This window comes from Squalius cephalus (assembly GCF_949319135.1).
Source record: "Squalius cephalus genome assembly, chromosome: 1".
NCBI lineage: Eukaryota > Metazoa > Chordata > Actinopteri > Cypriniformes > Leuciscidae > Squalius > Squalius cephalus.
The window spans coordinates 39,741,992-39,768,241 of NC_137122.1; the positions used below are offsets into that span (position 1 = coordinate 39,741,992).

The following is a 26,250-nucleotide window of genomic DNA, read 5'->3' on the forward strand; positions in this document are numbered from 1 at the left end:
TGAACTATCCCTTTAATTAAAACAAGGGAACAAATTAGTATAACGAGGGAACAAAATAAGCTGTAGGAACAAATTCTTAATTCGTGGCCACAATATCATGTTCTCCCACCCCCATGTCATGTACTCTGTACAAACCTATGAACCATGTTTATGCTGGTTTTGATGTATTAGCATGGTTTTTGGTGAAGCTGGTTGGCCGTGTAAGCCTTGCTTGTTAAACTAGTCAAAAAGCCTGATTGGGCCACCAGGATCTCATTCTGCTGACCAGCCACTTTTAAGAAAACACAGATTGATTGGGCAGATTGATCATTAATCATTTTACTACCATGGTTTTACTACAAATATCATGGTTATAGTAAAACACTAGTGTGGTTTTACTACAATTTCCAGACCAGAAGAAAAATACACCTGCATACACCCAACTTACTCTCATATTAATGAAGAATCAAAGGGATAGTTATTGGAAGGTACTGTAAGATTACATAGCTACAAGTCACCTTTGTTTGAAAGATGTTCAGAATGAGCCAGAAAGCACATCTTTTGGTTATATTGACCTTCTTCTTCTTGTGCTGTTGGCCTTTGACCTCAGGCCAGGTCAAGAAAGGAGGTCAGGTCAATTCACATGGGGATGTAGAAGAACAAAATACAGCATTGACGGACTTTCTTCTGTCTTGTTCTCATCTGCCCATCCGGTTAGATTAGTTAAACATGAAAAATGCTGTTTCATACTTAGACAGACTATGTAGTTTATTTCTTTCCTGTACACTGCAGATGCAAATTGTAGGAAAATGACCATGGCACACTAAATAAGAGGGAAAATTCAGTTTATTGCTGGATTATGTTTAGATCATATGGAAATGTGACTAAACAGGAACAAATGATGACATATGACATGCAGCCTGTTGAAAACCCATTTCTTATACATAAAATGAGACCACAAAATGGCCTTACTTGGTCAAAATTGCACATACAGCACCAGTAACATGTATCATCAAACCTGCAAATGTGTCTATGGTTTCCTTTACACTGAGATCAGTAACACATACATTTGGCTACCAAATTAGTGATCAGAGCAGAGAGCAGTTTTAAGGATTCCAACAAAGTTTATAACATTAGCAGAGATTCAAAAGAATAGAAAGACTATCCAGACTGCTAAAGTTGAAACAAACACAGGCTCAGATTAGTGTGTATGAGGCTTTCAGAATAACAGCGATATTTTAAACTGCATTTGTTATTATAAAATCGGCATTTTTTTTATTGACGTGTCTCTAAACTTTGCGAACAGCCAGGTTGGATATTAATAACAGCATAATGTCAGACATATTATTATATTTATATATTTGATGCCATAATATAAAGTTGCAATGAACGGAAATAGTGACAGATCATTTCATTTGTATTGTGATGTACATCCGAATGAAATGGATAATCGAAAAAGAAAAGAATGAGTCGTTCACAAGAAGATCTATAACATATATTTATAAAACAAATAGGGTGAATTTAGATGGGGTGAGTTCTCAGAATCTATTTAAACTCATACAGACTCTGATAGGAATTAAGCGGTGTAATATTTTGTGTAAGCTTTGTCTATTTTGAGAGGTCACATACAGTGCTAAACATCGCTCACTGATATGAATTGGTCAGTGATGTTATGATATTTATATTAATCGCCAATGATATTAAACCGCCCAATAATATTCTCATAAGCATAAATAATAATAAATGACAATAACATAAATTTGATTTTTTTTATTACAGTTTTAACACTGAATTCACAATTATATCCCCAGTGATTGCACCAGTATATTTTAATCTCTCTGGTGTGTATGTTGTATTTATGATTGTTTTGTGTGTGCTATTATGAATCCATGTGTCTGTCTGTTCATTCTACAGTAAGTGTAGCAGAGCACAGCGCCTCCCCGAGTACATTAGTGGCTTTGCAGGAATACAGGCCGCTGTGGTGGAGAGAGATGTTCTCTAGGGTGAGTGTACAGCTGCCATTCTCCTCATAGTCCACCGTCACACACCCGTCCTGCAACTCCAGCAGCTCACCATCCCTCATCCACACCACCTCAGGGTCAGGGTAACCTGAAACACAAAGAGAAGAAGCCGTGACTTCATGAGAGACTGGCTCTGAAGTCTGTGGAGAAGGTCACTGACATCCATAGGTGTGTCCTAACCTGTGATGAGACAGGAGAGTTGGGCGCTGGAGCCCTGCGGGACGGTCAGGTCAGACGGAGTCTTGCTGAACTCAGGTTTACACTGAAGCTTCAGCTCCAGAGATTGCATTGCTTTATCTGTCTCTATGACACATATAATAACAAGAAACTGAACTGTAAAATAATTTGTCACTGCAATAAAAAGAGCATTTAACATCTTCAGTGAGACACAGTTGGCAGAGATGTCACAAGTCACAAATGCTGACATTGTGCATTATGGTATTTTACACTTGTTTCTGAAGCACATAGATTTTTTGTTCATGTTTAATTTCTTTCTCACCATCTACAGGGCTCAAGCTTGCAGAAGCCTCTGGTTTAGACAAGATAGCCATCCTCTTCAGAGCCAGCAAAGCTTTGCCTGTTTTCTAAAAACAGAGAAACAAAATGATAACGAAAGAACAGAAGTCCAATTCACTAACGTATGACTCTTATGAGTCAGTTGTTTAAAATAAATGAATTGGTCAAAAAGACTGATGAGCACCCTGATCTGTTTGAGACATTCTAGAAAATGTTTGCGACTGTAGGCCTACACATAACAAGCATTGAAATATAATTGTTCCGCCCATCCCATTTTCCCTTCACCCAAAAATGAAAATTCTGTCATCATCTTCTGCTGAACATAAAAGAAGATATTTTGAAGAATATGGGTAGATTCCGTAGAATTTTCCATAGCCGTTAAAAAAAAAGGATGTCAATGGAGTATAGGCTTTACTAACTGCATTTGTGGGAAACAGCTAATAATTTAATGAATTGACAGCCCATCTGCTAATTTTCAACATGTTTGCTCTTTTAGACTGATGTCTGATGTCAAATCGCTGTCCCCTCAAATTGTGCCCTTTTTAAGGCTATAGAGCTGGTAAGTCCCGCCCATCCGTAAAATCCCAAGTGGACCTCTAGGTTGAAAAATCGCCAATGCAAGTGAATGGGAGAAAATAATTATTTTCTGGTCCCGTTTGAATTTTGCCATGAATGTGAACATATGTTGTCTGTGAATTTTTTATATAATCTTTCGTGTGAAGAATGCTACAATTTAGCGGGTAGAAGTTTGATACGGTTAGACTTTGTGTGAGAGCACTTTGTGGACTACAACTCTTCGCTGCTTTCAATGCGTTTGAAACGTCACCACCATTCGCACACGGACACTAGCTCACGGATCCCGCTAAACATGGCTGTGTCTTTGGTGCACTTCACCGCCTTCTTGCAGGGAGAGGACAAAATCGTTGAGGTTGGCGAAAACCACGGGTAAGTCAACTTTATGGGGTGACGTCACATAGGCGACATGTAGTCTTTCTCGTTATGTCTTTTCCACAACTGCTAGCCGAAGAATCATACCATATACTGTCAAACTCGTAACATGAAAAATTATATAAAAAATTCACAGACAACATATGTTCACATTCATGGCACAATTCAAACGGGACCAGAAAATAATTATTTTCTCCCATTCACTTGCATTGACGATTTTTCAACCTAGAGGTCCAGTGGAGTTTTACGGAAGGGGCGGGACTTAACAGCTCTATAGGGGGCGATTTCGGACATAGCCTATGATTGACTGTCGCACAACTCTGAACGAATTCAATGACGTGAAGGCTGTAAAGTGATTGGTTATCAAAGCACACATGATCCGATTTAGGCTTTATCCAACGGTTGAGCAACGCGGACCGAGATCATTTTCTCCGGCTTGGAGAAAAGGACCAACTATTGCTTTATTCCACCTGAAAACAATCAAAGTTTTAAAGTGCTTATAACTCACTTACTTGCCTGGGTGTTGTTCATATAACATCAGGCAGTTAGCAAACCAAATTTAAAAGAAGTTAACTTCGTGGTAAGATTACCTTCCACTTCTGCCTGGTCAGGAATTTCTTCATCTTGTTTTTGGAAAGGTTTTTGGTGGCGCTGCTGGTGTTGTCTACACACGTAAATGCCAACCATGCATGAGCAATGGCATCTTCACATGACATCCTACGCCTGTCAAGAGGGTTCAACGCTCAGTTATGAATCTGTGTGGACGCATCTGTATAATGTGTGTAAGGGAAGTGAAGGATAATAAAGCACCTGACATCTTTGCTGAGCAGAGAGCTAATGAAATCCTTTGCCAGGTCTGTGATCTCTTCAAAACTCTCCTCATCAAACTCCCACTTCGCTGCTGTCACGAGAGCCAGAGTCTCTGTGTCACTTTCACCCTGGAATGGAGATTCACCGCTCAACCTACAAGAGGGCCAAATCAGAATCAGATTAAATGTAATGGCATGATTCACCAGAAGGGGGCAACAAGCGCTTAAGTGACTGTCAGTGTTTGAGCTCACAGGATGTAGCAGATGACACCAATGCTCCACATGTCAGTGGCCGGACCGACAGCCTCAAAGTTGATGACTTCTGGAGCAACAAATTCTGGAGTGCCATGCATCACCTTCAGAGGTGTGTTGGGATCTAATGTACATAACAAACATACAGTGTTATGTTTATATATGTATAGTTTTACTATACATACATGCATATATATGTATAGTTTTTTCTCAATATTTTGAATTTGCTTTTTTGTATTTTTTATTTTCAGTTTTTAGTAATTTTATGGGATTTTTTCCCCCTTTTCATTAGTTTTTTAAATATGAAAAATAAAAAATATTTACTCCATTTTTAGTTTTTATTTATTTCCAGTTATTATTATTTTATAATTATTATTTTATTTCAACTTAAACTTATTTCAGTTAGTTGTCAAGGTAAATTATTACGGTTTTTTTTTCTTCTGATATTTTATTTTATTTCAGCTTTATTTTAATTAACAAAAATGTTTTCAATATTTTAGTTGTAGTTTTAGGTAACGATGATAACCCTGCAAACATTTCACTCAGAGATCCCTTGTAAAAAAGTACTGTGTATCAACAACATTGTACTTCGCTATATACCATAGTACTGAAAGATTACCATATAAATATTTGCTTGTGTTATATTTAGATGGTACTACGAAGTAGTACTGGTATTGCCATCATTCATTTTCAAATAAAACATGGTATTAAATGATATGTCTAGATATGTTCGAAATGTAAAATCAATGTCATTTAGTTTTAATTTAACTAAATGTCACTATGGCTAATATTATTATTTATTATAGATTATTTTATATTTTTACTTATATTAACAATATTTAAGTGGGATATTATTTTGACATTTTGAATTTATATATATTATATATTTTAATTACTTTTTATTTTATTACACAATTTGATTACAACATGTGTTGTCGTGTTGACAGTATCATCAGTACATTCGTACCCAGTTTGCCAGCGAGTCCAAAGTCAATGATTTTGATCTGAATCCCGGTTCTGTCCACACAGACGATGTTCTCAGGTTTGAGGTCCAGGTGGATGATGTTTTGCTGGTGCATATACTGAATCCCCTCCAGAATCTGACGCATGTAGCCCACACTAGACACTTCTGTGTGCTCGAAACTATCATCCACAATACGCTCAAACAGCTCCCCACCAGCAACACTGCACATACAGACACAGATTCAGCTGTTAGGTGCCAAAAATACTATAGTGAAGATCAAACTATTGTCGCTATTGAAGTTAACGCATTGACCCTGTTGGCATTTCTCATTTCTGTATATTGTTCTAAAAACATTGCACTCTTCAAAACACCAGCATGCAAGATACTCACTATTCCATCACCATGACCATCTCTGCCTTGTTATCATATGCGGCGAGACACTGCACCAGTTTTGGATGGTGTAAGAAGTTCATTAGCTCGATTTCTTTCCTCGCGGCTTCTCTCTCCTTTGCCCGCCGACCTTTGTAGAACTTTCCAGCGCATTCACGTCCTGTCTCCTTATGGGTCACCCGAAACACCTGGCCAAACTTCCCTCTGGGGAAGATTCAGAATTGGAGTATGAAATCATTGTTTCTCTATATCCTAACTTCCCATTTATCCAGTTCTTGAGAATTAGATAAGAGAATTTGATATTTTGCCTTAAATCAGTGTTTTCTGGGCTCAGTTCAGGAAAACATGTTTTTTCATGCTTAAATCTATGAATTACATGTTATGAGGGATGATGCAATTTCCACTCAAAATGTACCAACCTTAACTCTAAAAACACTGCTTATTTTTCTTTTCGAGTCAGTGTCTTTGTGTAAACATGATAATTTATCTAGGCATATTTCTGGGAATCAGGGTCAAGTGTGTGGGTTGTTTTCTCTTTTTGATGCAAGTAAGCCTGTAGGAACATGTATGCACTTGTATGATTTGTCCTGTGAACCAGAGCTATGAGGCCCGCTGAATGTGTGCGTTTTTTAAGGATACTTACACTCCTAGTTTTTCCAGGACATTATAGTGGTCAGAAAGTTTATTCTCGGTGTTGATGGTGACATTCACATACTCCACTGGTTTCTCGTCACAGGGCTCTGCTTTGAAAGACAACATGCTTTCATTCACCATGGGACCTCAACTCAAAGCCTCAACCCTTAGATTGCATCCTCTTCGGTAATGACTTTAAATGCATTCTTCCTGTTTACAATCTGGTTACTGGACCTTGTTCTCGTAAATTGTGAGAAAATATTAGCTTAAAATTACAAGCCAGTAAGGGTTGATTCGGCATAAAAGATGCATTAAGACCACTAAAAGTCATCAACTTTTATAACATTTCAGAAAAACCTCACCTGGGTTGTCCATCCTGATTGGCTGGGACTCTTGGCTCGGTTCGCTGACACCCACAGCGTTATAGGCCCTGACCCGAAAGCAGTATTCTCCCTGAGGCTGGAGTCCTGAGGTCACCCTGAGTGAGGTGCTCTTGCACTGGCCTGTGAGCTCTTTCCAGTGGTCAGTCTCACCAGGGCTTTCACGAACCTCCACCACGTATCCCGTCACAGCGCTGCCACCATCGTAAGACGGCCCAGACCAGGACAAAACCAGAGAGTGAGGGGAGAGAACGCACGCCAAGGGACAGGAGGCAGGAGGCTCTGGCAGGTCTGGATAAAACGCACATAAATACAAATCACTTCATCAAATGTTTGTACCATTTTCTATGAACATTTTATTTAATTATTCTACATGTAAAGTGAGATTTTGATAAGGTAAATGTACTTTTTAGGCTTGAATATATCTGGCATATTATAGTACGGTTACTCAATTTGACATGAACAAGATGTCTTTTAATAAAAAAGTCAGAAAGTAAAAAAATATCTAAAGCTAAAAAGCAAAGTTTAGAAATAAATAATATTTTAAAATTGCTTTGTTTGATAAAAGTTTAATCCATTACATAACTTTTTACTTTTTAATGATATTATTTTATTTTATTATCGTATTGTTTCATACAGTCTCTGTACAGTTACACCACCCAGGAATTCTTGTCTTCAAGCCCCTCAAAAATTGAAAAAATATATTTAAATTCAGGAATGAAAAGCATTTTAATCATAGAAAAAATTTCAATAACGTAATTGTTACGATTTTCTGGTCAGTAACCACTACGACGGAGAATTCAGTATTTATATTCTTTAATTAACTGACACTCAGGAGAATACAGGAATAAAAAAACACTAAACAAACATGCAACGTTAACGCAAGACAAAACACTGGAGAGTAGTGTTGTCAAAAGTACCGACTTGTGTAACAATTTAAAAATGTGACGCTCTGAGCACTGTTGTGCGGAATCACCTCTGATTGCCCATTGTGCTCACGTGCTCATCAAGTATGTCTGTGATTGGTTACAATGACCAGCGCTTCAAAAACATGTTGTAAATATACATCAATGATGCTCTTCACTGAGCACTTACACAGATACAAAAGGGAGTGTTTGAAAGCAAGCGCCAGCGGACCGGTGTTTACGATTCCGCTCAACAACGCTCAAAGCGTCACATTTTTTACATTTCAGAACCCTTGTCACCCAAATCGGTAATTTTGACAACACTACCGGGGAGACTTGTGGGCTTAAATACACAGGGAGAAATGAGGTAACTAAATGAACAACAGGTGAACTTAATCAGTAACTAAGGGAACAAACTGGCACACACTAGGAAACTAGGGCCGTGTCTGAAATTTCACCCTATAGAGCTGGTAAGTCCTGCCCCTTCCGCTAACCCCACTGGACCTCTAGGTTGAAAAATCGTCAATGCAAGTGAATGGGAGAAAATAATTATTTTCGGTCCCCTTTGAATTTTGCCATGAATGTGAACATATGTTGTCTGTGAATTTTTTATATAACTTTTCGTGTGAAGAATGCTACAATTTAGCGGGTAGAAGTTTGATACGGGTAGACTTTGTGTGAGAGCACTTTGTGGACTACAACTCTTCGCTGCTTTCAATGCGTTTGAAACGTCACCAGCACTCGCACACGGACACTAGCTCACGGATCCCGCTAAACATGGCTGTGTCTTTGGTGCACTTCACCGCCTTCTTGCAGGGAGAGGACAAAATCGTTGAGGTTGGCGAAAACCACGGGTAAGTCAACTTTATGGGGTGACGTCACATAGGCGACATGTAGTCTTTCTCGTTATGTCTTTTCCACAACTGCTAGCCGAAGAATCATACCATATACTGTCAAACTCGTAACATGAAAGATTATATAAAAAATTCACAGACAACATATGTTCACATTCATGGCACAATTCAAACGGGACCAGAAAATAATTATTTTCTCCCATTCACTTGCATTGACGATTTTTCAACCTAGAGGTCCACTTGGGGTTTTACGGAAGGGCGGGACTTAACAGCTCTATAGCCTTAAATAGAACACTATTTGAGGGGACATCCATTTGTAGTGGTGTCCAAAACAATAGTTGACAATGACATTATCGAGTGCACTCATTCAATCCCACAATGCACCGCAATAACAAGTGTACAACCGATGTAAGCTCAACGGCTAGAGAATACCCATAGTGCACTGTGAGAGTCGCATGTCGAATAAATTCCCCCATCTGACCAGAAGATGGCGCCCGCAGCTGAATCATCCATCCATTCATTATACAAACCACTGGTCCGCTGTGGCTACAGCGTAATATCATACATGTATAAATTCCTTTTTAATTGATTATTAAATTGTTTAATTAAGGTTTATACATGCTAGTTTCCATGGCAGAGTTCAAGATAAATCTTCTCATTACAACTGGAGCTTCCAGTTTGCTAAGTTTCAAATGATTATTAAACAGCAAGCACAAACTATGCAAAACTATCCAAATTCTCTCACTCCTTTTCATTCACTCCTTCAAGTGAACTATATAGGTGAAGTAATGTAGGGAATAGTGAATGTGGTATAGGGGGCGATTTCAAACACAGCATATCACCTTACAATGACCAGGCACACAGGCAAACGGGAACAAGTAAAACAGAACCAAAACAGAGCATACACGTTACAGTAATAGACTAAAAACTGAGCATCACAATCCTAATAACTACTCAATGTGGGGGTTGTCTTTCTGACCTTACCAATGACATTCAGGGTCACTGTGTGTTGGGCTGAACTTTTGCGATCTCGCACAAATATCGTGTAACGTCCAGAGTCCTCAGGAAGAGCTTCAGAGATCACCAGAGAACTGCTTTCATCACAGGACTCTATATGAAACCTGGAGCTTTCCACCACCTTCAGAAAGACAGATAATTAAACACCCAAACAGGAGGACATGCAGTATGAAACGTGTCTGGATTGTGTTGTGTTAGTGTGAGTGCTTGCTTATTTACCTCTTTTTTGTTACAGACCCAGCAAGATGCAACAGGACAGCTGCCTTTGAAGAAACACGTCAAACGGGCCGTCTCTCCAACATGCACCTCCAGCCGATCGAATGAGTCTACAAACTGCACAGGTGCTGTAAACACCAGCCCATAAGAAAGAAAATCAAAAATATCTCAATTGTTTTTCCTAGACAGCAATGAGATTAAATGGAGAGCAAAGGGTGACTTTTGCTTAAAGGGATAGTTCACTTTGAAATTAAATTTTGGTATGTTTTAGCTTACCTCAAGGGCATCCAAGATGTAGGTGTCTTTGTTTCCGCAGTAGTTTCAATTTTGATATTTTTAGGCCAAACCCTTCTTGTCTGTCAGTCATATAATGCAGGTCTATGGTCACTGTCTCAAAGAGCATGCACAGAGAAGTCCAAATTAAACAATTCCCCATCGTAAGTACACATTGATGGCCTAAGATACGAAACGAGCGGTTTGTGTGAGAAAACGAACAGTATTTATATAGTTTTTACCTCTTGTACACTTTCCGGCGCTTGCGCAGACTAAGCCAGAACGTGCGAACACGTCACACACCAGGAAGCATGAGCGCCCTCAGATCACTTGGACGTGGTTGTGTACAAGAGGTAAAAACGATATAAATATTGTTTGTTTTCTCACACAAACCGCTCGTTTCGTGTCTTAGGCCATCAATGTGTACTTACGATGGGGAATTGTTTAATTTGGACTTCTCTGTGCATGCTCTTTCAGATAGTGACCATAGACCTGCATTATATGACTGACAGACAAGAACGGTTTGACTTAAAAATATCAAAATTGAAACTACTGCGGAAACAAAGACACCTACATCTTGGATGCCCTTGAGGTAAGCTAAAACATACCAAAATTTAATTTCAAAGTGAACTATCCCTTTAAGTCTTTTACTTCTCGGATTTTTATATAAAGTTAAAATCCATTGTAATATGCTTATAATTGTCTCATTTGTGTATATTATAATATTCATAATAATTAATAAAAATAGTCAAATAAGACAATTGTAAACACAGCCTCATTTGAAAAATATCTATATACAACTGCAATTATTTGTAATATAATTATACATATAATTAATTAATTTACAAATAATTGTAATGTACATTCACACCATTCTGGCAGAAGTGGCTTTCACTCCAAACATTATTCTAACAGAAAACTAGATGACACTTTTTTCCACACAATTCAGATATTAAGATTTTATATTATAATCGTTTTTACAGGCGTTTAGCTCTGCCACCATACTGCAATTATTCAAATCAACACTCAAATGAACTTGACTGGCTTGATAAAAGCCTGATCTAACCGCATGGTACCACAGATAGCAGTGTGTTTTACATGAAAGACCTAAAGAAAACATTCATTATTCAGTGCTTCTGTGCATACAAAACAGAAGTACCAAAGAAAATGCTGATAACATGTTAAAGTGATGCTTATAAACTGTCAAATGCCTATTTTTATACCTCAGTCTAAGTATTTGGGATCTTTAAACTGATTATGTCTGTAAGGTATAAATACACAATCTAAGACAAAAGTTGATGTTTAATGGTAGGTTTTATCAAAGAATATTGCTATGGACAACAAGGATTACTGTATTTAAAAAGAATAAAGTCATTCTTAAGATGAACATTAGTAGCCAGGACACAAAAGACTGTATTCAGCTTCATGTTATTCTGTATACAACACAAACAGCCCCTGGAAGAGCCAGTCGATCTAGAAGTTAAGATCAGCAGAGTGAAACACAGCCACTTAGAGCAAATGACTCCTTTTCTGAAGCAGGTCACAGTGGTTACACTTTAACTCGCAATTCCAGACAAAAAAAGCTTTAAAAGACATGGTGTTATTAGAATAATAAGAAAAGCAAAGCAGGTATGGGTGTGGGAGGCTATAAATCAGAATGCCAGAAATGAGGAAGGAAAGAAAAAAATTCAGAAAATTGTGCCAAAAGTCTGGGATTCAACTGTTAAGTTATGGTATGAAGAAAAAAGGATAAGAACAAGTAAATCTTTCACCAAGAAGCAAAAAAGATGCAAAAGTAGAACTGAAAATGGAAGACAGACATGTTGATGGTCTTACCTGTACCTGAGCTGCTTCTCCTTTTGACAAGCACCTCTGTAACATGACACAGAGATAACACACAAATATGTAAAGAATCAGGTGTGTGTGCAGGTACTTTTGTGTTAAAGAGCATTGATGGCATAAGCTTTGCCTATCATATAAGGGAGGAGTCAAGTGATCCAAATATGTGTGTCTAAGAAAAATATTCAATTGATTAAAGAGGAAATGCTTTAGATGACAACACCATAAGTATGTTAACCAGTCAGGAAATAGCCCTTTTATATGATCTATTATCCTAACACTATATAGACAGGTTTCATGTTACATTAATTGCATTAGTTAACATCAACTAACAATGAACAATACTTCTACAGCATTTACTAATCTTAGTTAAAGCTAATTTCAACATTTATTTATACATTAAAGTCAAAAGTATTTGTTAACATTAGGTTATGCACTGTGAACTAACATGAACAATGAACAGTTCGATTTTTTTTTTTTTTACTAACATTAACAGAGATTAATAAATGCTGTATTAGTGTTGTTAATTGTTGGTTCATGTTAGCTAATGCATTAACTAATGTTAACAAATGAAACCTAATTGTGAAGTGTTACCTTTATTATTATATATTTATATTTTTAAAGAAATATTATATCGTCTATATACTATGAGTAAAGATTTAATATACTGAGCATATAATATAATATATGAGCTATGTATAATAATTAATGGAATAGTTGGATTTCTAATGTGATAAATTAAAGTGCTTTTTAAAATCGCTTTAGATGTAGTTTAGGAAGTGACACCACCCTAATGACAATGACGGATGGAAGCTTCGCAGGAACCAAAAATGTTCCATGTATTAAATGACATGTTTTACACTTTAATCTTTGAGATTAATTCATGGGTAGGGCCATTGTTTGTGACATACCTCTTTTGAGTCCTGGAGAGCTTGTTATAGGACTTCCTGTCTGGGGCGACTGTGGGCCTTTAAAAACACTGATGTCATCTGGGACGTTTTGGCTAGAGTTTAAGACCCCGTTTACAATATCAGGAGTGTGAGGGTGAGAAGAATTAGGATGTGAGTGAGATGTTTGGGTCATCTCGTTATGCATCCCAGCAATTGTTTCATAGTCTACAGTTGATTTGTTAGAATGAGTGAGAGAAAAAAAGAGTTATATTAGAAAAGGCAATTAACATTGATAATCAATCTTCTGTTTATGATGTAAATAGAAACACCTGCACACTTCTACCTCTTACAGTGCTGCTGTAGTAATGTTAACTGCCCCCAATCCAGCCCAGCAAACCCATACTTTTAAATAGACATTCAATGCTCTTGTAGAAATATACACTACACAGTATACACTTTAGACTAAAGTTGAATATTCTATACATACTTGCCTCTCACACACACTGCTGCACTGCTGGATGTTTTTCCTGCTGTGTTTTCCGCCACACAAGTGTAAGCCCCAGCATCCTCCGGGAGACACTCCTTAACTACCAAACTCACCTCTCTTCCCACAAATGAGGATTTACCAAACAGCACAAACTCACCTAAAACGGTTATGGTACAAATGGACAGAAAAAAGAGAAGGGGTGACTTTGTGGCATTAAGAATTGAGTCATCAAAGTTTAAATTTAAATTAAATAAAACATTCTTGATATTTCATTTTTTAATTTACTGAACAATTTAAATGTACAATGTCAAGTAAGGAAGAGGTGCATATGACCTACATATGACCTATGACTAACTTGCATATGAAAACATAATTATCTTCAGTTTAGAGTGTACAGATTCTTACCCAGACTACAGTAGCAAAATCAGTATTAAGAATAAAAAATAAAAAAAAATAAAAAAACTGGACTCACCATTATGAAGCCAGGAAACGTTGATTGGCTGGCTCCCTGTGATAGTCCCTTTCAGTTTGATGTCATTTCCCTCATCCACTATACAGTCCTCGAGGGGTTCAGTGAAAAGAGGTGGATCCTGGCCCCTTGTATGGCTGTGTTTACCACTCTCTAGCTTGACAGAGCAAAGAAGAATGAGATTAGTTGTAGATATTTATTATACAACAATAAAGTACAGTTCTCAAATTTGCTCCAACAGCACTGGGACTTTTCACTGTTTGTATCACACTGTCTGAATTTGCGTGTTCCAGTCAGTCTTTTGTTGATTACATCCTTACCAGTAGGGTGCAAGTTTTCATGAGTGAGTCATTATATCATTAATTTAAAGGCACACTATGCAGTTTCCGACCCCTAGAGTCGCTGTGGAGTACTTGTATTTAACGTTACTGTCGTAAATACCACTCACGCAGAGCCGTCTCTGCACTCTTCCAACCGCGCTTTCTTCGTTTTCTTCGTCGACTCTGCCATGATTCACGTCTGAAATGCGTGCTAGTGTCTTCCACCTCTCAAACCTGCATTGCTGGTTTTGCCAGCGGTGTCCCCCCCTGCTTTGCTATCGGGATGATTCGCCCTACTACGAGTTTGTTTACCATCGAAATGATTTCGAAGCTGTTATATTAAGGTACAAATCTTGCATGTGCCTTTAACTGATTCATTCAAACACACTGATTCATTCAGGTACTTAAAGGGATAGTTCACCCAAAACTGAAAATTCTGTCATCATTTACTCCCCCTCAGGTTGTTCCAAACCTCTATACATTTCTTTGTTCTGTTGAACACAAAAGAAGATATTTGGAAGAATGTGGGAAACTGAACAGTTCTGAGGCACTATTGACTTCCATAGTATTTTATTTCCTACTATGGAAGTCAGTGGTGCCCCAAAAAACGGCCTGGTTACAAACTTTCTTTAAAATATCTTCCTTTTTGTTCAGCAGAACAAAGAAATGTTTACAGGTTTGGAACAACCTGAGGGTGAGTAAATGATGACAGAATTTTCATTTTTGAGTGAACTATCCCTTTAATAATAGGTGTGAAGCGGCTCTGCACAGACCGATCGGTGTATGACTTCAAAGTACAGCGAGAGCAATTAGAAAGCAGACGGCTCCATATGCTTTCAAACTGCTCTCGGGGGACTTTGATGTTATACACCGATTGGTCGTAGCTCTGCTTGAAGTTGAACAAACCTCATTTTATGAGTAAAATCATTAATTCATTCACTCAACCGATTCATTCAAAAGCACTAATTCATTGAGGAACGCCACTGCTCTTTGTTGTTTAGAGACTCTGGCTTCATTTGGAAATAATTTGGTTGGTGGAGCAAAAATAGACAAAGTAGCCAATATTGTGTTAAAAATTTAAGTTTCTCAATATAACTTGTTTGAGGTATTGCATAAAAGCAATATCACACTCACAATCGTGCTGTTTGTCTGAATATATCAGGACTCTTGAGTGTGATATTACTTAAAAATAATATGCTTGCACTTCTCTGCTCTTTTCCATTCCGGCTGCACATTGTTGTCAGCATGTTTTATGCATTACTAATCTGTTGAAATAGGAAAAAATAGGTATTTATTTAGTAATAATTCATTTAATTTGAAGCAGTTATATGCACATGTTAGTTCATGATTTTAATGCTTGTTATCTTATGCAAGTGAATTTGTTTATCTTGTTTTAATGATGTTTAGATATTTGTGACCCTGGACCACAAAACCAGTCACATGGGTCAATTTTCTGAAATTGAGATTTATACATCATATGAAAGCTGAATAAATAAGCTTTCAATTGATGTATGGTTTGTTAGGATAGGACAATATTTGGCAGAGATACAACAATGTGAAAATCTGGAATCTGAGTGTGCAAAAAAATCTAAACATTGAGAAAATTGCCTTTAAAGTTGTCCATTTATGTTCGCGATTATGGTGCATTCACTCACAAAAATAAATGTTTTATATATTTACAGTAGGAAATTGACAAAATATCTTCATGGAACATGATCTTTAACCTAATGATTTTTGGCATAAAAGAAAAATCGATAATTTTGAATGTATTTTTGGCTATTGCCACAGATATACCCGTGCGACTTATGACTGGTTTTGTGATCCAGGGTCACATTTTTACTGCAAAACAAGATCAAAATACTGATTAAGAACATTGTTTTTTGCTGTAATAAACAAGAGCTTAATATTAGACCTGAATCATGTATACTGTATAGTGTTTAACAAGAAGTTCACACAGGATTTCTTAACATCCTCTTAACATCCTCGCCATCACACCCTCTGTCTAGAAACCATGCTTATTTTACATGCCACATAAGAATGGCAAAAAGCAACAGAAACTTTTAATAAAAAATGATCAACAAAAGAACAATAACTAACAAAATTTGTTGTAACTCAAAAAAGCGAACTGAAATCAGACCAAAGGCTGATCAAACTAAAGTGTGATCTCATCTGACACTCCTCCAACAAACTTGTTTCTGTTTAAAATACCATCACTTAACTTTTGTACAAGGCATTGGGTGGAGCCTTGTATAATACAATTAACCTATCAAAAGTATGTGTTTGAACATAGTAACTTTAAAATGTGAATAGCCTCTTTTGTATTTTTGTCTTTTTAATGTCATATAGTCAAGGGACACATAGCATGTAATTTCGATTAAAAGAACTAGTTATTCTAGTCCTCCTGTCTTAACAATGGACCAAACACTTTTGTTCACATGGTCTTTTGATCTGGCCTAAAGTAATCCTTGTTTGTTCATGCAAACAAGCATTTTTTACTGGTTGTTATGAGACTGTCGAAAAAAATAAAATGGTGACTCCAATTCTGAGAAGAACAAACTGAAATGTTTTTAGTTTCATTCTTTGTACTGTGACTGTCATGTATCAGGTGATAAGATCTAAGAAATGAAAGGAAGGAACTAGTGTTGTAATCATGCTAAAATGCAGTTCAGAAGAGAGTAGCAGTACCATCAAACATACAGTACATGTCCCACACAAGCCAGTACATGAAACACAAAACAAAAGCTTGCATGGTGCTCAAATTAGCATGGAAGGAATTTCCTGCCAATAGTGACCTCTTGCCTGGTCAGTAATTTGCATCCTGAGGCAGATAAGATTTGGTGGGGTTCAAAAGTCTGAGACCATTTTAAACCTGGAAATACACAGAACGGTTTAGGAACGTTTATTTTGAAACAGAAGTAAAGTTAGTGTGTAAAATTAAGAAGAAATAAAAAAGAGATTAAAATGTAATTCATGTTGCTACATCTAAATGAACTGGTTTTATGTTTCTTAAAAATTTGTATTTAATCTGATTAAATCAACCTGACAAATTAGGTATGGATACCTAATAAGATACCAAAAGTAGTTTGTATGGATTAGATCCATGGTTCTCAACCAGGGGGCCGGGGAAAAGTTTGCTACGGCTGGTAAACATCTTTGTGTACTACTACCATTGGTCTGTGACGATTACATTATAAGTAGGTTATTATAATTTTCTGGTTCATTTTCCGGTTCATCAGAGGTTCACGAGTGAAAACGTGAACACACAAGAACAAAATGAAGTTGTACTTCTGATGAAACGAGACACTGACACTGTTTTTCATGTTTAATACGGCTTAATGCTTGATTTTAAGCAATCTTTTGTATAAAGTGCTATATAAATAAACGTGACGTGACATTACTAGAGTGCCGAATTGCAGAGCTCGTGCAAACACATCCACGTTGCTATGATCAGATGCTTTATTTAAAAAATGCATGCTGTTTTAGCAATTTTGTTGTGCGTTTATTTTGTTATTGAGAGTAAAGCGCGCTGCACATATTTACATATTCATCTAAGCGTCAGATGATCGCTAATAGTATATTGCTGCTCATGTACTTCGAACTTCGTTAAGCGAAGAACGAAAAAGAACTTTGCATATATCGGGGCCGTGAGTATATCGACAAACCTTCAACAAACCTCTATTTCCTTCAACTGTTGTTTTGTTAAAGAGTGTACAGTTCTCGAAACTTCTGGAATAACAAGAATAATTGTGGTTAATTAAAGTTTCTGTTAATAAAAATAATTACAGCAGAAAATATCATGGCTTATATGAGGGGTCTTCAAATATTATTTAGCACAAATCGAAAAGATTGAGAACCACAGGTTTAGATCAAGTAGAAATAGATCCATTAGGGGGGTTTTCTCTCCAGAAAGTGATATTTTGAATTTAAATGTTACACTTAAAATGTTTTGCTGGTAGTTTTTTAATTAAACATTTTATTAATTTAGAAAAAAAGGCAAAATTGTGCAAAGCATTTCCACTAGTGGTCTCAAAGTTTTGGACCCCACTATATATATCAGAATATCACAAACACTAGATTGTATAGTAACTGGTGGAGTAGAGTACTCTAAGTAAATATCTTTATCAGAAGTCAGCCTGGTAGTGAAAAAGAAAACAATCCTTTCAGGCAGGTATTATGATGTCCTATCTGTCACATAAGAATGTACAAGATTTCCCCGTCTAAATCTGGCTGAATGCAGTTGTGCAGTGAACTCCCAATCACCTGAGATTACAATCCAAATGGAGTGAAAGTGAAAACAAAGTGCCTATCATTCTCAGATGGCTGTTAAAATTATTAACCATGACGACTATATAGAGGGATTGTCTTAAGAACAATACTTCCTGCAAAGATCACGCATCTAACCACAAATAAAGGTCATGTTAACCTCAACATGTTTTAAAAATGCAAACATCCAACCAACTTGCCCAAACCCATATACAGAAACACAAATAGGCTCTCTGGAGTATGCAAATACTGACAGACACACTCACAAACACTTGTGTGCAAATGCAAGATTCAAGAAGTTTGCAGACTTGCCTGTGCTGAGTGTCTCTTCAGGCTTCTTCACGGCTGTGTTGATTGTAGTTATGTGTGTGGGTTGGGACCCTTGTTCACTGGCCGCCTTTGACTGGGAGCCTGACAGCTGTATCCTGAAAGTGGACACATAACGTGTCTTCCCATCAGTGATACTCATTTCTCCTCTCAGTATAAACCCGTTTCATAAAATCCAAGTCATTTCCCAGCTTTCTTATCAAACGCCTCGCATTTTCCTGTGTCTGTCACACACACATGTCCTCTGACCTGTGTTGTTCTCTGCGTTCTTTCTTTAGTTTCTGACTCCTCCCCACCACTGAAGCCTCATTCATTCGTTCTGCAGGAGATTTTCATCTTGCTGGGTTAGACTCAGCACCTCCTCTCAGACCTCACCCGCAACTCTCACACCATTTCACCATATATTTTTAACACAGTTTCTTTTCACACACTGTGGCTATGGTAAGAGAAAGAGAGAGAGAAACAGAGTGGGTGATAAGAGAGAACATGTTATGTGCATGTTATGTTCATTAATACTTTGGAAAAGTAGACTATATTGTGTCATGTCAGTGATGTTTATTTAAATCTATCTGTGTGAAAAGGGAGACAAATATAGACAAATAACAGATTAAAAACTGAATCAAAGGTCAGGCATTCCCCATTCCTTCTCCTTCTGTAATTACTGCCTTGTTATCAGTTGAACTTTGGTTGTGTGTTCGTTTCCACTGAAAAGAAAACTGTGCTTGATTGTTTCGAATCTGTGTCTTTTAGTCCGCAAATTCAAGAACATTTCAAGAAGTCTCTTATGCTCACCAAGACTGCATTTATTTGATCAAAAACAGTAAAAAAATAAATAAAAAATAAGTAATATAGTAATATTGTGAAATATTATTACAATTTAAAATAACAGTTTTCTATTTGAATATATTTTAAAATGTAATTTATTCCTGTGTTTGCAAAGCTGCATTTTCAACATCATTACTGAAATCATTCTGATTTTTTTTTTTTTTTTTTTTTTTTTGGATGAATAGAAAGTTTTGGAACAGCATAAATCTCACTTTTGATTAATTGAATGCATCATTGCTGAATTTACTGAGTAACGTGTCTGCTTTTATGTAAACAGCATTTGTACTGTATGTAAACCAAGCTATTTTAAGGAGTGTAATGAACAAAAATCCATGTGAAAACCAGAAGTGAGCAAACCTCCCGCTCTCATCTTTGTGTGTGTGTGCAGTGGTGTGTGATGAGGAGCTGTTTGCTTTGGATGTGCCAGTCCACAGAGAAACCCAAACATCCACTAAAGACCTTGAACATGTGAACACACTCATTTGGAATCAATAATGCAGAAAAACAATGTTACTGTATGTGTATTTGAAACTAAAAAGAATGAACTTTAAATTACTGTAACATGACTGAAATATGTGCTTGTCAGGAGCTAGAGGAAGTCCCACAGCTTTGTTTTGTGGTAGAGAGTTAATCCGTTAACTTTAAGGGGGCAGTGTACAATCAGCCCATCAAAGGTCTGTTAATGTTGTTATGGTTGGAATGCAGACAGGAAGATCCTGGACAATAATCCATGAATAACTGGAAACAAAAAACAAAGCAGCTGACAAATAAATATTTGACTCATAATTCGCACAAGGATTTCCTGTACATTAAAAAAAAAAAAAAAATATATATATATATATATATATGGTAAAGTGATAGTAATTTTTTTCAAATGTTACACTGTCTGGTTCAAAAGTAAATGAATATGTGCAATTAATAATCATAATTATTATATTATACTATATTTATATAATAATAATCATAATTATTATCTAATAATAATACAAATAATAATCTCAACATTAAAAAAGAAAGAATGGAAACAATGTAAAACTTGTACACATAAAGTTGGACCAAAATGAATGAACTAATGAAAGAGTGCTTTGTGAAATGAACATCAAATATGCATTATGTATAAAAATAGTGGGCTTCAATTGTTGCAGTAATCAACTGATACATTGGAAAATCCTGTTAAAGTGTAAAATCCTGTTAATGTCAAGTATCTATTCCTGAATTTGAAAGAGGGTGAGAATCTTGTGCACTCTAGTGGAAAGAATGAGGAATAACACATGAAAACATCAAACACTTGAAACACTTCAAAGACCTGTAACCTTTTCAGTCTAAAGTGGGGAATATTTGCTGGAATTTCCTGAATTAAAACACAAATAACTCTGATGTGGTTCTTCATGTACAAGTAGAACCCTCTGACACACACTATCTTCACCCATATTGTTATAGGCATCGTAGCTTTTATTGACTTTTCAGATGTAGGAAATGGGCTGAAAACCACTTATGCTTGGAGAGCTGGGTATAGCTGGTGTAAATAAATAAAGATGATTGAAACAAATTTGTCAGAATCTGTTCATGACCTAAAAAACCTAAAACACTTCTGATGATTAATGATTTTGAAGGCCATTTTAAATGGTAACGTGCGTGCAGTCCTTTTATTGAAGCACATCTGTGTAGTGAATGATTCACTGTGGTTTATTTCATTTGTTTCCTCACACTTGTCCTCAGAATCTGGACAACATACTGAGTGAGCACTGTAATTCTCTCGCCATGTGCTAAAAAACGCTCTGATTGAAGTTACTCTTATTCTCTCAAACACTTCAGTGACATATTCCCTGCAAACAAGCAATGTTGTATATTTGTGCAGCTTCCTGTGGTATATGGGATTCAGTACACAAAGATTTCCTGTTTGATCATTTGATGTTGCTTTGATTTTCTGTGAATGGGTGGTTAAGAAATGAAATACTTCTGGGAAGTTGATAGACCTGCAGTGTGAACTCCATTTAAAACTATATTTAAAACTGTTATACTGAATATATTTCTGTCATGACAACTCTCGGAGAGATTGGCATGGTAATGGATATGGCATTATAGTATTTGGTCTTAGCGGAATAGATCTGCTGCGCTGCTGCTGCTGCAGAGCAAGTACCGAGACTTACTACTGTCAATACATTCACAGACATGGACCTATGAGCCTGCGTTATCTAGTTTCATGCCAGAACTTGGTATATTCTCTACCAAGAGTAAAACATCATTATCCCCCATAATAACAACACACACACACACACACACACACACACACACACACACACACACACACACACATATATATATATAATATTTATATTTAATTTCTTTTTTTTTTTTGTAGACATTAGGGGATAATTATATTTTTTGAGAGAAAATACAGAATATTTGTACTTTTAATCATTAGTTTTTCCACACTGCAGCACAATTTAAAATCAACATTTAAAAAAATAAGTAAATAAATAATAAAAAGAATAAAATGTGAACTTCTTGGGACATAATGATAGGTTTGTAGTGTCATTTTAAGTATTATTTATATATTACAATACTTGTAATTGTTATTAATATTAAATGTTTTAATGTAAATTGTAATTACATTTTTTGTAATTATGTGCTTTTGTGATTTTTATTAGTTTTTATATATATATATTACTGTCTAGGTTTGGTTTATTTTATTTTATTTTAGTTTTAGTTTTTATTTATACCCAGTTATTAATTTTAGTGCTTAAACTTATTTCACTTATTCACTTATTTCACTTATTAGACTTCAGGGAGATACAGATAATACAATAACCAGCAGATGGCAGTACATGGTTGTTAACTCTACTGTAAGTACAGTAGGACTGCATATCATTTTACATGTTTGCTACATTTTTTTTTTACGAATGTCTTGAGGTGGGTGCATAGATATTTTTCCTGTGCTCACTTCCTGTTCCTTTATTCTTTATCTTTCTCCTTCTATTTGTAACTTGTCGCCTTGTCTTTTAGTTCATGCTTTTCCTATATAACTAAAGTATGAGCTCAGTCCGACTAAACTAGTTTTACATTTCAGAGAGCTGAGAGTAGAGACTCATACTGTAATGCTGTGTGTGTGAGACTAACCCTCACCTCCAATCTGGGGCCTCTCTCTGGGCAGGTCCCAGATGGAAGTGATTACACTGGGAGGGAGAAATTACAGAGCAAATGTACAGCCCATCAACTTTACACACACAAGCAGACAGGCAGACGACAAAGGCAAAAACTGCAAAACTCCCCCTCACTCTCTCTTTCTCTGAGTCAAACACACACACGGCTCTCTTGCTGCCATCATTTTGCCTCCAGCGGTACATTTCCGCTCGGCTCTCTGTCGGGACGACGTGACTGCACGCTAGCCACCTTGTCTCTCCCACTCTGCTCTCAGCGAGCATGTGTGGGTGGGAGTGGGATTGTAAATTCCTAAGGATGAGCCATGTTAAAGGCCTCTATTAAAGTCCTGACGCAAAGCGACTCGCCTGTCAGGAGCCAGAGCCGTAACTTATTACCTGTAAAGAGAGAGAGGATTCACCCTGAGCCCAAACCTCCGCCTCCAGGTCATCTCACGCAGGTCTATTAGGGCACACATCCACAATGCACTGCAGTCACATCAAGCAGAAGCTTTTCCAAAAGATACAGCTACATTACGCCAAACTACCATTCAGCTTTCACAGCTAACTATCACTGTTTGTGCAAGACAGTATACCACAACTTAAACAAGGAGGACTGCATTTGTGTGTGCAAGCTTAAAGCTACTTTAAATCATCTTTAAATGATTAGTTCACCCAAATGAAAATTCTGGCATCATTTACTCATTGTCTTTCCAAAACTGTATGACATTCTTCTGCTGAACACAAAATAAGATCATTTGAAGAATGCCCCCCCCCCCCCCCCCCATGCAATAAATGTTAATGGGGACAAAACCACACTTTCATTATATGAACAAAAAAAAACAACAACTATGAGATTTTATGAAAAATCTTCTTCACACTTTATATTAGGCGGTCTTAACTATGCTATATTGTTTGCATTATACTTGTTACTTTATGCAATTTACTTATTATGTACATACATGTTGGTGCATTATAATTATATTTAAAGTACTTGCATTTAATTAACATATTTACACTGTTATCTTTGTCTTCACCCCTAACCGTAACCCAAAGCCTTACCCCAAAACTCTTATCCATAAACCTAATCCTAACCATACTAACAGTAAATGTGGAAATTTTCCAGAACAAAGTGTATTTAGAAAGTAAATCCATTGTAGGTATTTAATGTTAATACATAGTAGTTAACGACACCTAATATAAAGTGTGACCAAAATATCTTCTTTTGTGTTTTGCAGAAGAAGAATACAGATTTTGATCATGCAGAAGATCATACAGATTTTGAATGACACAAGGGTGAGTAAATGATGAAATAATAAATTGTTGGCTAAACTAGCCTATACCTTTGCACAACTCACTTAAAATTTACCTGATATAAAATGAAAGTTCTGAAAGTATTTTGACAAAGAAGATAATTATCTAAATTATATATATGTTCAATGATTTACTTAAATTCTGAAGTTGACATTGGATGCAATAATAAATATAATAATGTAGTTTTTGTAACTGATTGTTGTTTCTGCATAGTTGGCCGTAATCGACTGTAATCTCCCAATCTCTCAATCTCTGTTTCGGTCCATCTCAATCTTTTGCCAGTGCTGATCTTCAGTGTACGGACATGCAAGCTCACACAGAAAGCCATCATTATCCTCTCTGGGTGTCCTGCTCTGTAAATAGCCATCACACAGTCATAACACAGCTGTCGTCACTTTTCTGAACAACAGCTGGTAGCAGAAGTTGTTGTTGCCACACACACACACACACACACACACACACACACACACACACACACACACACACACACACACACACACACACACACACACACACACACACACACACACACACACACACACACACACTCTCTTCAAGACTTCCCTTTGGCAAATCCACACACAGACTCAGATTTACTTTAAGACAAAGATAAATATGCATGCATCCATGCAAGCTAGCACACATGCACTAGACACACAGCTATAATTTCTATAATTTGTGAAATGAGAACTTCATGAAAACTTTCTACTTTAGCATGTAATGTGTCATTGAAATTGAGTATATTTGAATTTTGAATATTTATAAAAGAAATTAAGAAATTAATTAAGGCTGCATTTTTAAAAATCTATTTTAAAATGTAATTTATTACTGTGATTGCCGAAGCTGAATTTTCAGCATCATTACTCCAGCCTTCAGTGTCACTTGATCCTTCAGAAATCAGTCTAATATGATGATTTGCTGCTCATGAAATATTTATTATTATTATCTTTTGTGGAAACTGTAATAGGCTAAATTTTTTTAAGGATTCTTTGATGAATAGAAAGTAAAAAACAGCATTTATTTGAAATGGATTTTTTTTTTTAACATTATATGTCTTGACTGTCACTTTTGATCAATTACGTGTTCTTGATGAGTAAAAGTTAAAAATAACTTTTAAATAAATATTTATAATTTATAATTGTCTTTATTTATAATTGTCTTCTGTACTTTATTTTACTGTACTTCTTTTATTCCCCTAGGTGTCCCCCCAAAAAGAGGTCATCTGGTCAACATTTAAATATTGATCAGTGATGTCAGTCTCTCTGTGTCACATGCAGACACCTCAACAATGCTACACAGGAAGTATTTCTCGCAAAAGAAGGTGGAAGCAGGAACACAAACTTCTTCCTGTTTGTATATAAAGAGGGAAATGGAAAGATGGAGGGATAACTGATAGTAGCTGGGTCAGATGGTCAAGAGCAGGGACACTATACACGATGGCGGAATGTTTAAATCTTGTGCTTCACAAGATCTCGCAATAAATTTTGAGAACGTGGTATTGTAATTAAATTGATTCAACGTATGTGTTTGAGTTGAGGCAGCAAATACTCTTAAGTTTTTACAAACTAGTTAAGACAGTGAAAACTTAACATGTTAAGTTGAATGAATAAATTCAGGAACTGCAAGTTGTCAACTTAAAAAAATACATTGAAACTAACCTGCAAAATCCTTTTTACAGTGTATACCTTCAGACACATGTGAGGGAATGTATGAAAAAACTACTATTTTTAAAGAAAAAGACTCTTAAACAGACATGGTTTTACCACAATATCTTGTCAGATCTAAGCTCCCATATGTCCACATGGGAATGTGCACAAGCACGTATGGTCTGGTAAACCTTACATTATGGGGGACCAAATGTCCCCACAAAGATAGTAATACCATTTATTATTATTTTTCTTGTCGGGAAATGTTTTGTCCCCATGAGGAAAACAGCCTATAAATCATACTAAATATACAGTATACAGTTTGTACAGTATGAAAACCATTACATCTATGCAAAGTCCCCATAAAACATGGATTGTGTGTGTGTGTGTGTGTGTGTGTGTGTGTGTGTGTGTGTGTGTGTGTGTGTGTGTGTGTGTGTGTGTGTGTGTGTGTGTGTGTGTGTGTGTGTGTGTGTGTGTGCGTGCTAATCAGTATGTGATCTGATGGTTAACATTCCTCTGCCCACTATTTAGCTTGTCCTTTCATGTCCTAGGGGAAGAGATAAAGGCCAT

At 36.5% G+C, this 26,250-nt stretch overlaps 1 protein-coding gene and 1 long non-coding RNA gene across 6 annotated transcripts; one reads left to right on the plus strand and one right to left on the minus strand.

The window, feature by feature from the left end:
- Positions 1 to 807: 807 nt before the first annotated feature.
- mylk5 (myosin, light chain kinase 5) lies at positions 808 to 19,153 on the minus strand. 4 transcript variants are annotated; one of them, XM_079889345.1, is made up of 17 exons: positions 18,738 to 19,153; positions 13,846 to 13,995; positions 13,378 to 13,530; positions 12,908 to 13,111; positions 11,994 to 12,029; positions 9,888 to 10,012; positions 9,636 to 9,789; positions 6,875 to 7,183; positions 6,523 to 6,622; positions 5,880 to 6,083; positions 5,493 to 5,710; positions 4,526 to 4,649; positions 4,275 to 4,427; positions 4,055 to 4,187; positions 2,500 to 2,584; positions 2,181 to 2,303; positions 808 to 2,088 (listed from the first exon to the last, which is right to left on the minus strand). In XM_079889345.1, the coding sequence occupies exons 1-17, from the start codon at positions 18,892 to 18,894 to the stop codon at positions 1,883 to 1,885; spliced, it is 2,634 nt and encodes an 877-aa protein (XP_079745471.1). In that variant the 5' UTR covers positions 18,895 to 19,153; the 3' UTR covers positions 808 to 1,882. The 4 variants fall into 4 exon arrangements, with proteins under 4 accessions (XP_079745471.1, XP_079745474.1, XP_079745473.1 ...); XM_079889348.1 differs by having other exon boundaries at positions 6,523 to 6,619; positions 12,000 to 12,029; positions 18,738 to 19,142; XM_079889347.1 differs by having other exon boundaries at positions 12,000 to 12,029; positions 18,738 to 19,028.
- LOC307169011 lies at positions 7,088 to 25,644 on the plus strand. Of its 2 annotated transcripts, XR_013823022.1 has the most exons (5): positions 7,088 to 7,181; positions 9,904 to 10,009; positions 23,956 to 24,013; positions 24,245 to 24,327; positions 25,231 to 25,644. It is a non-coding gene; the product is annotated as an uncharacterized lncRNA (long non-coding RNA). The 2 variants fall into 2 exon arrangements; XR_013823023.1 differs by lacking the exon at positions 24,245 to 24,327.
- Positions 25,645 to 26,250: the final 606 nt, after the last annotated feature.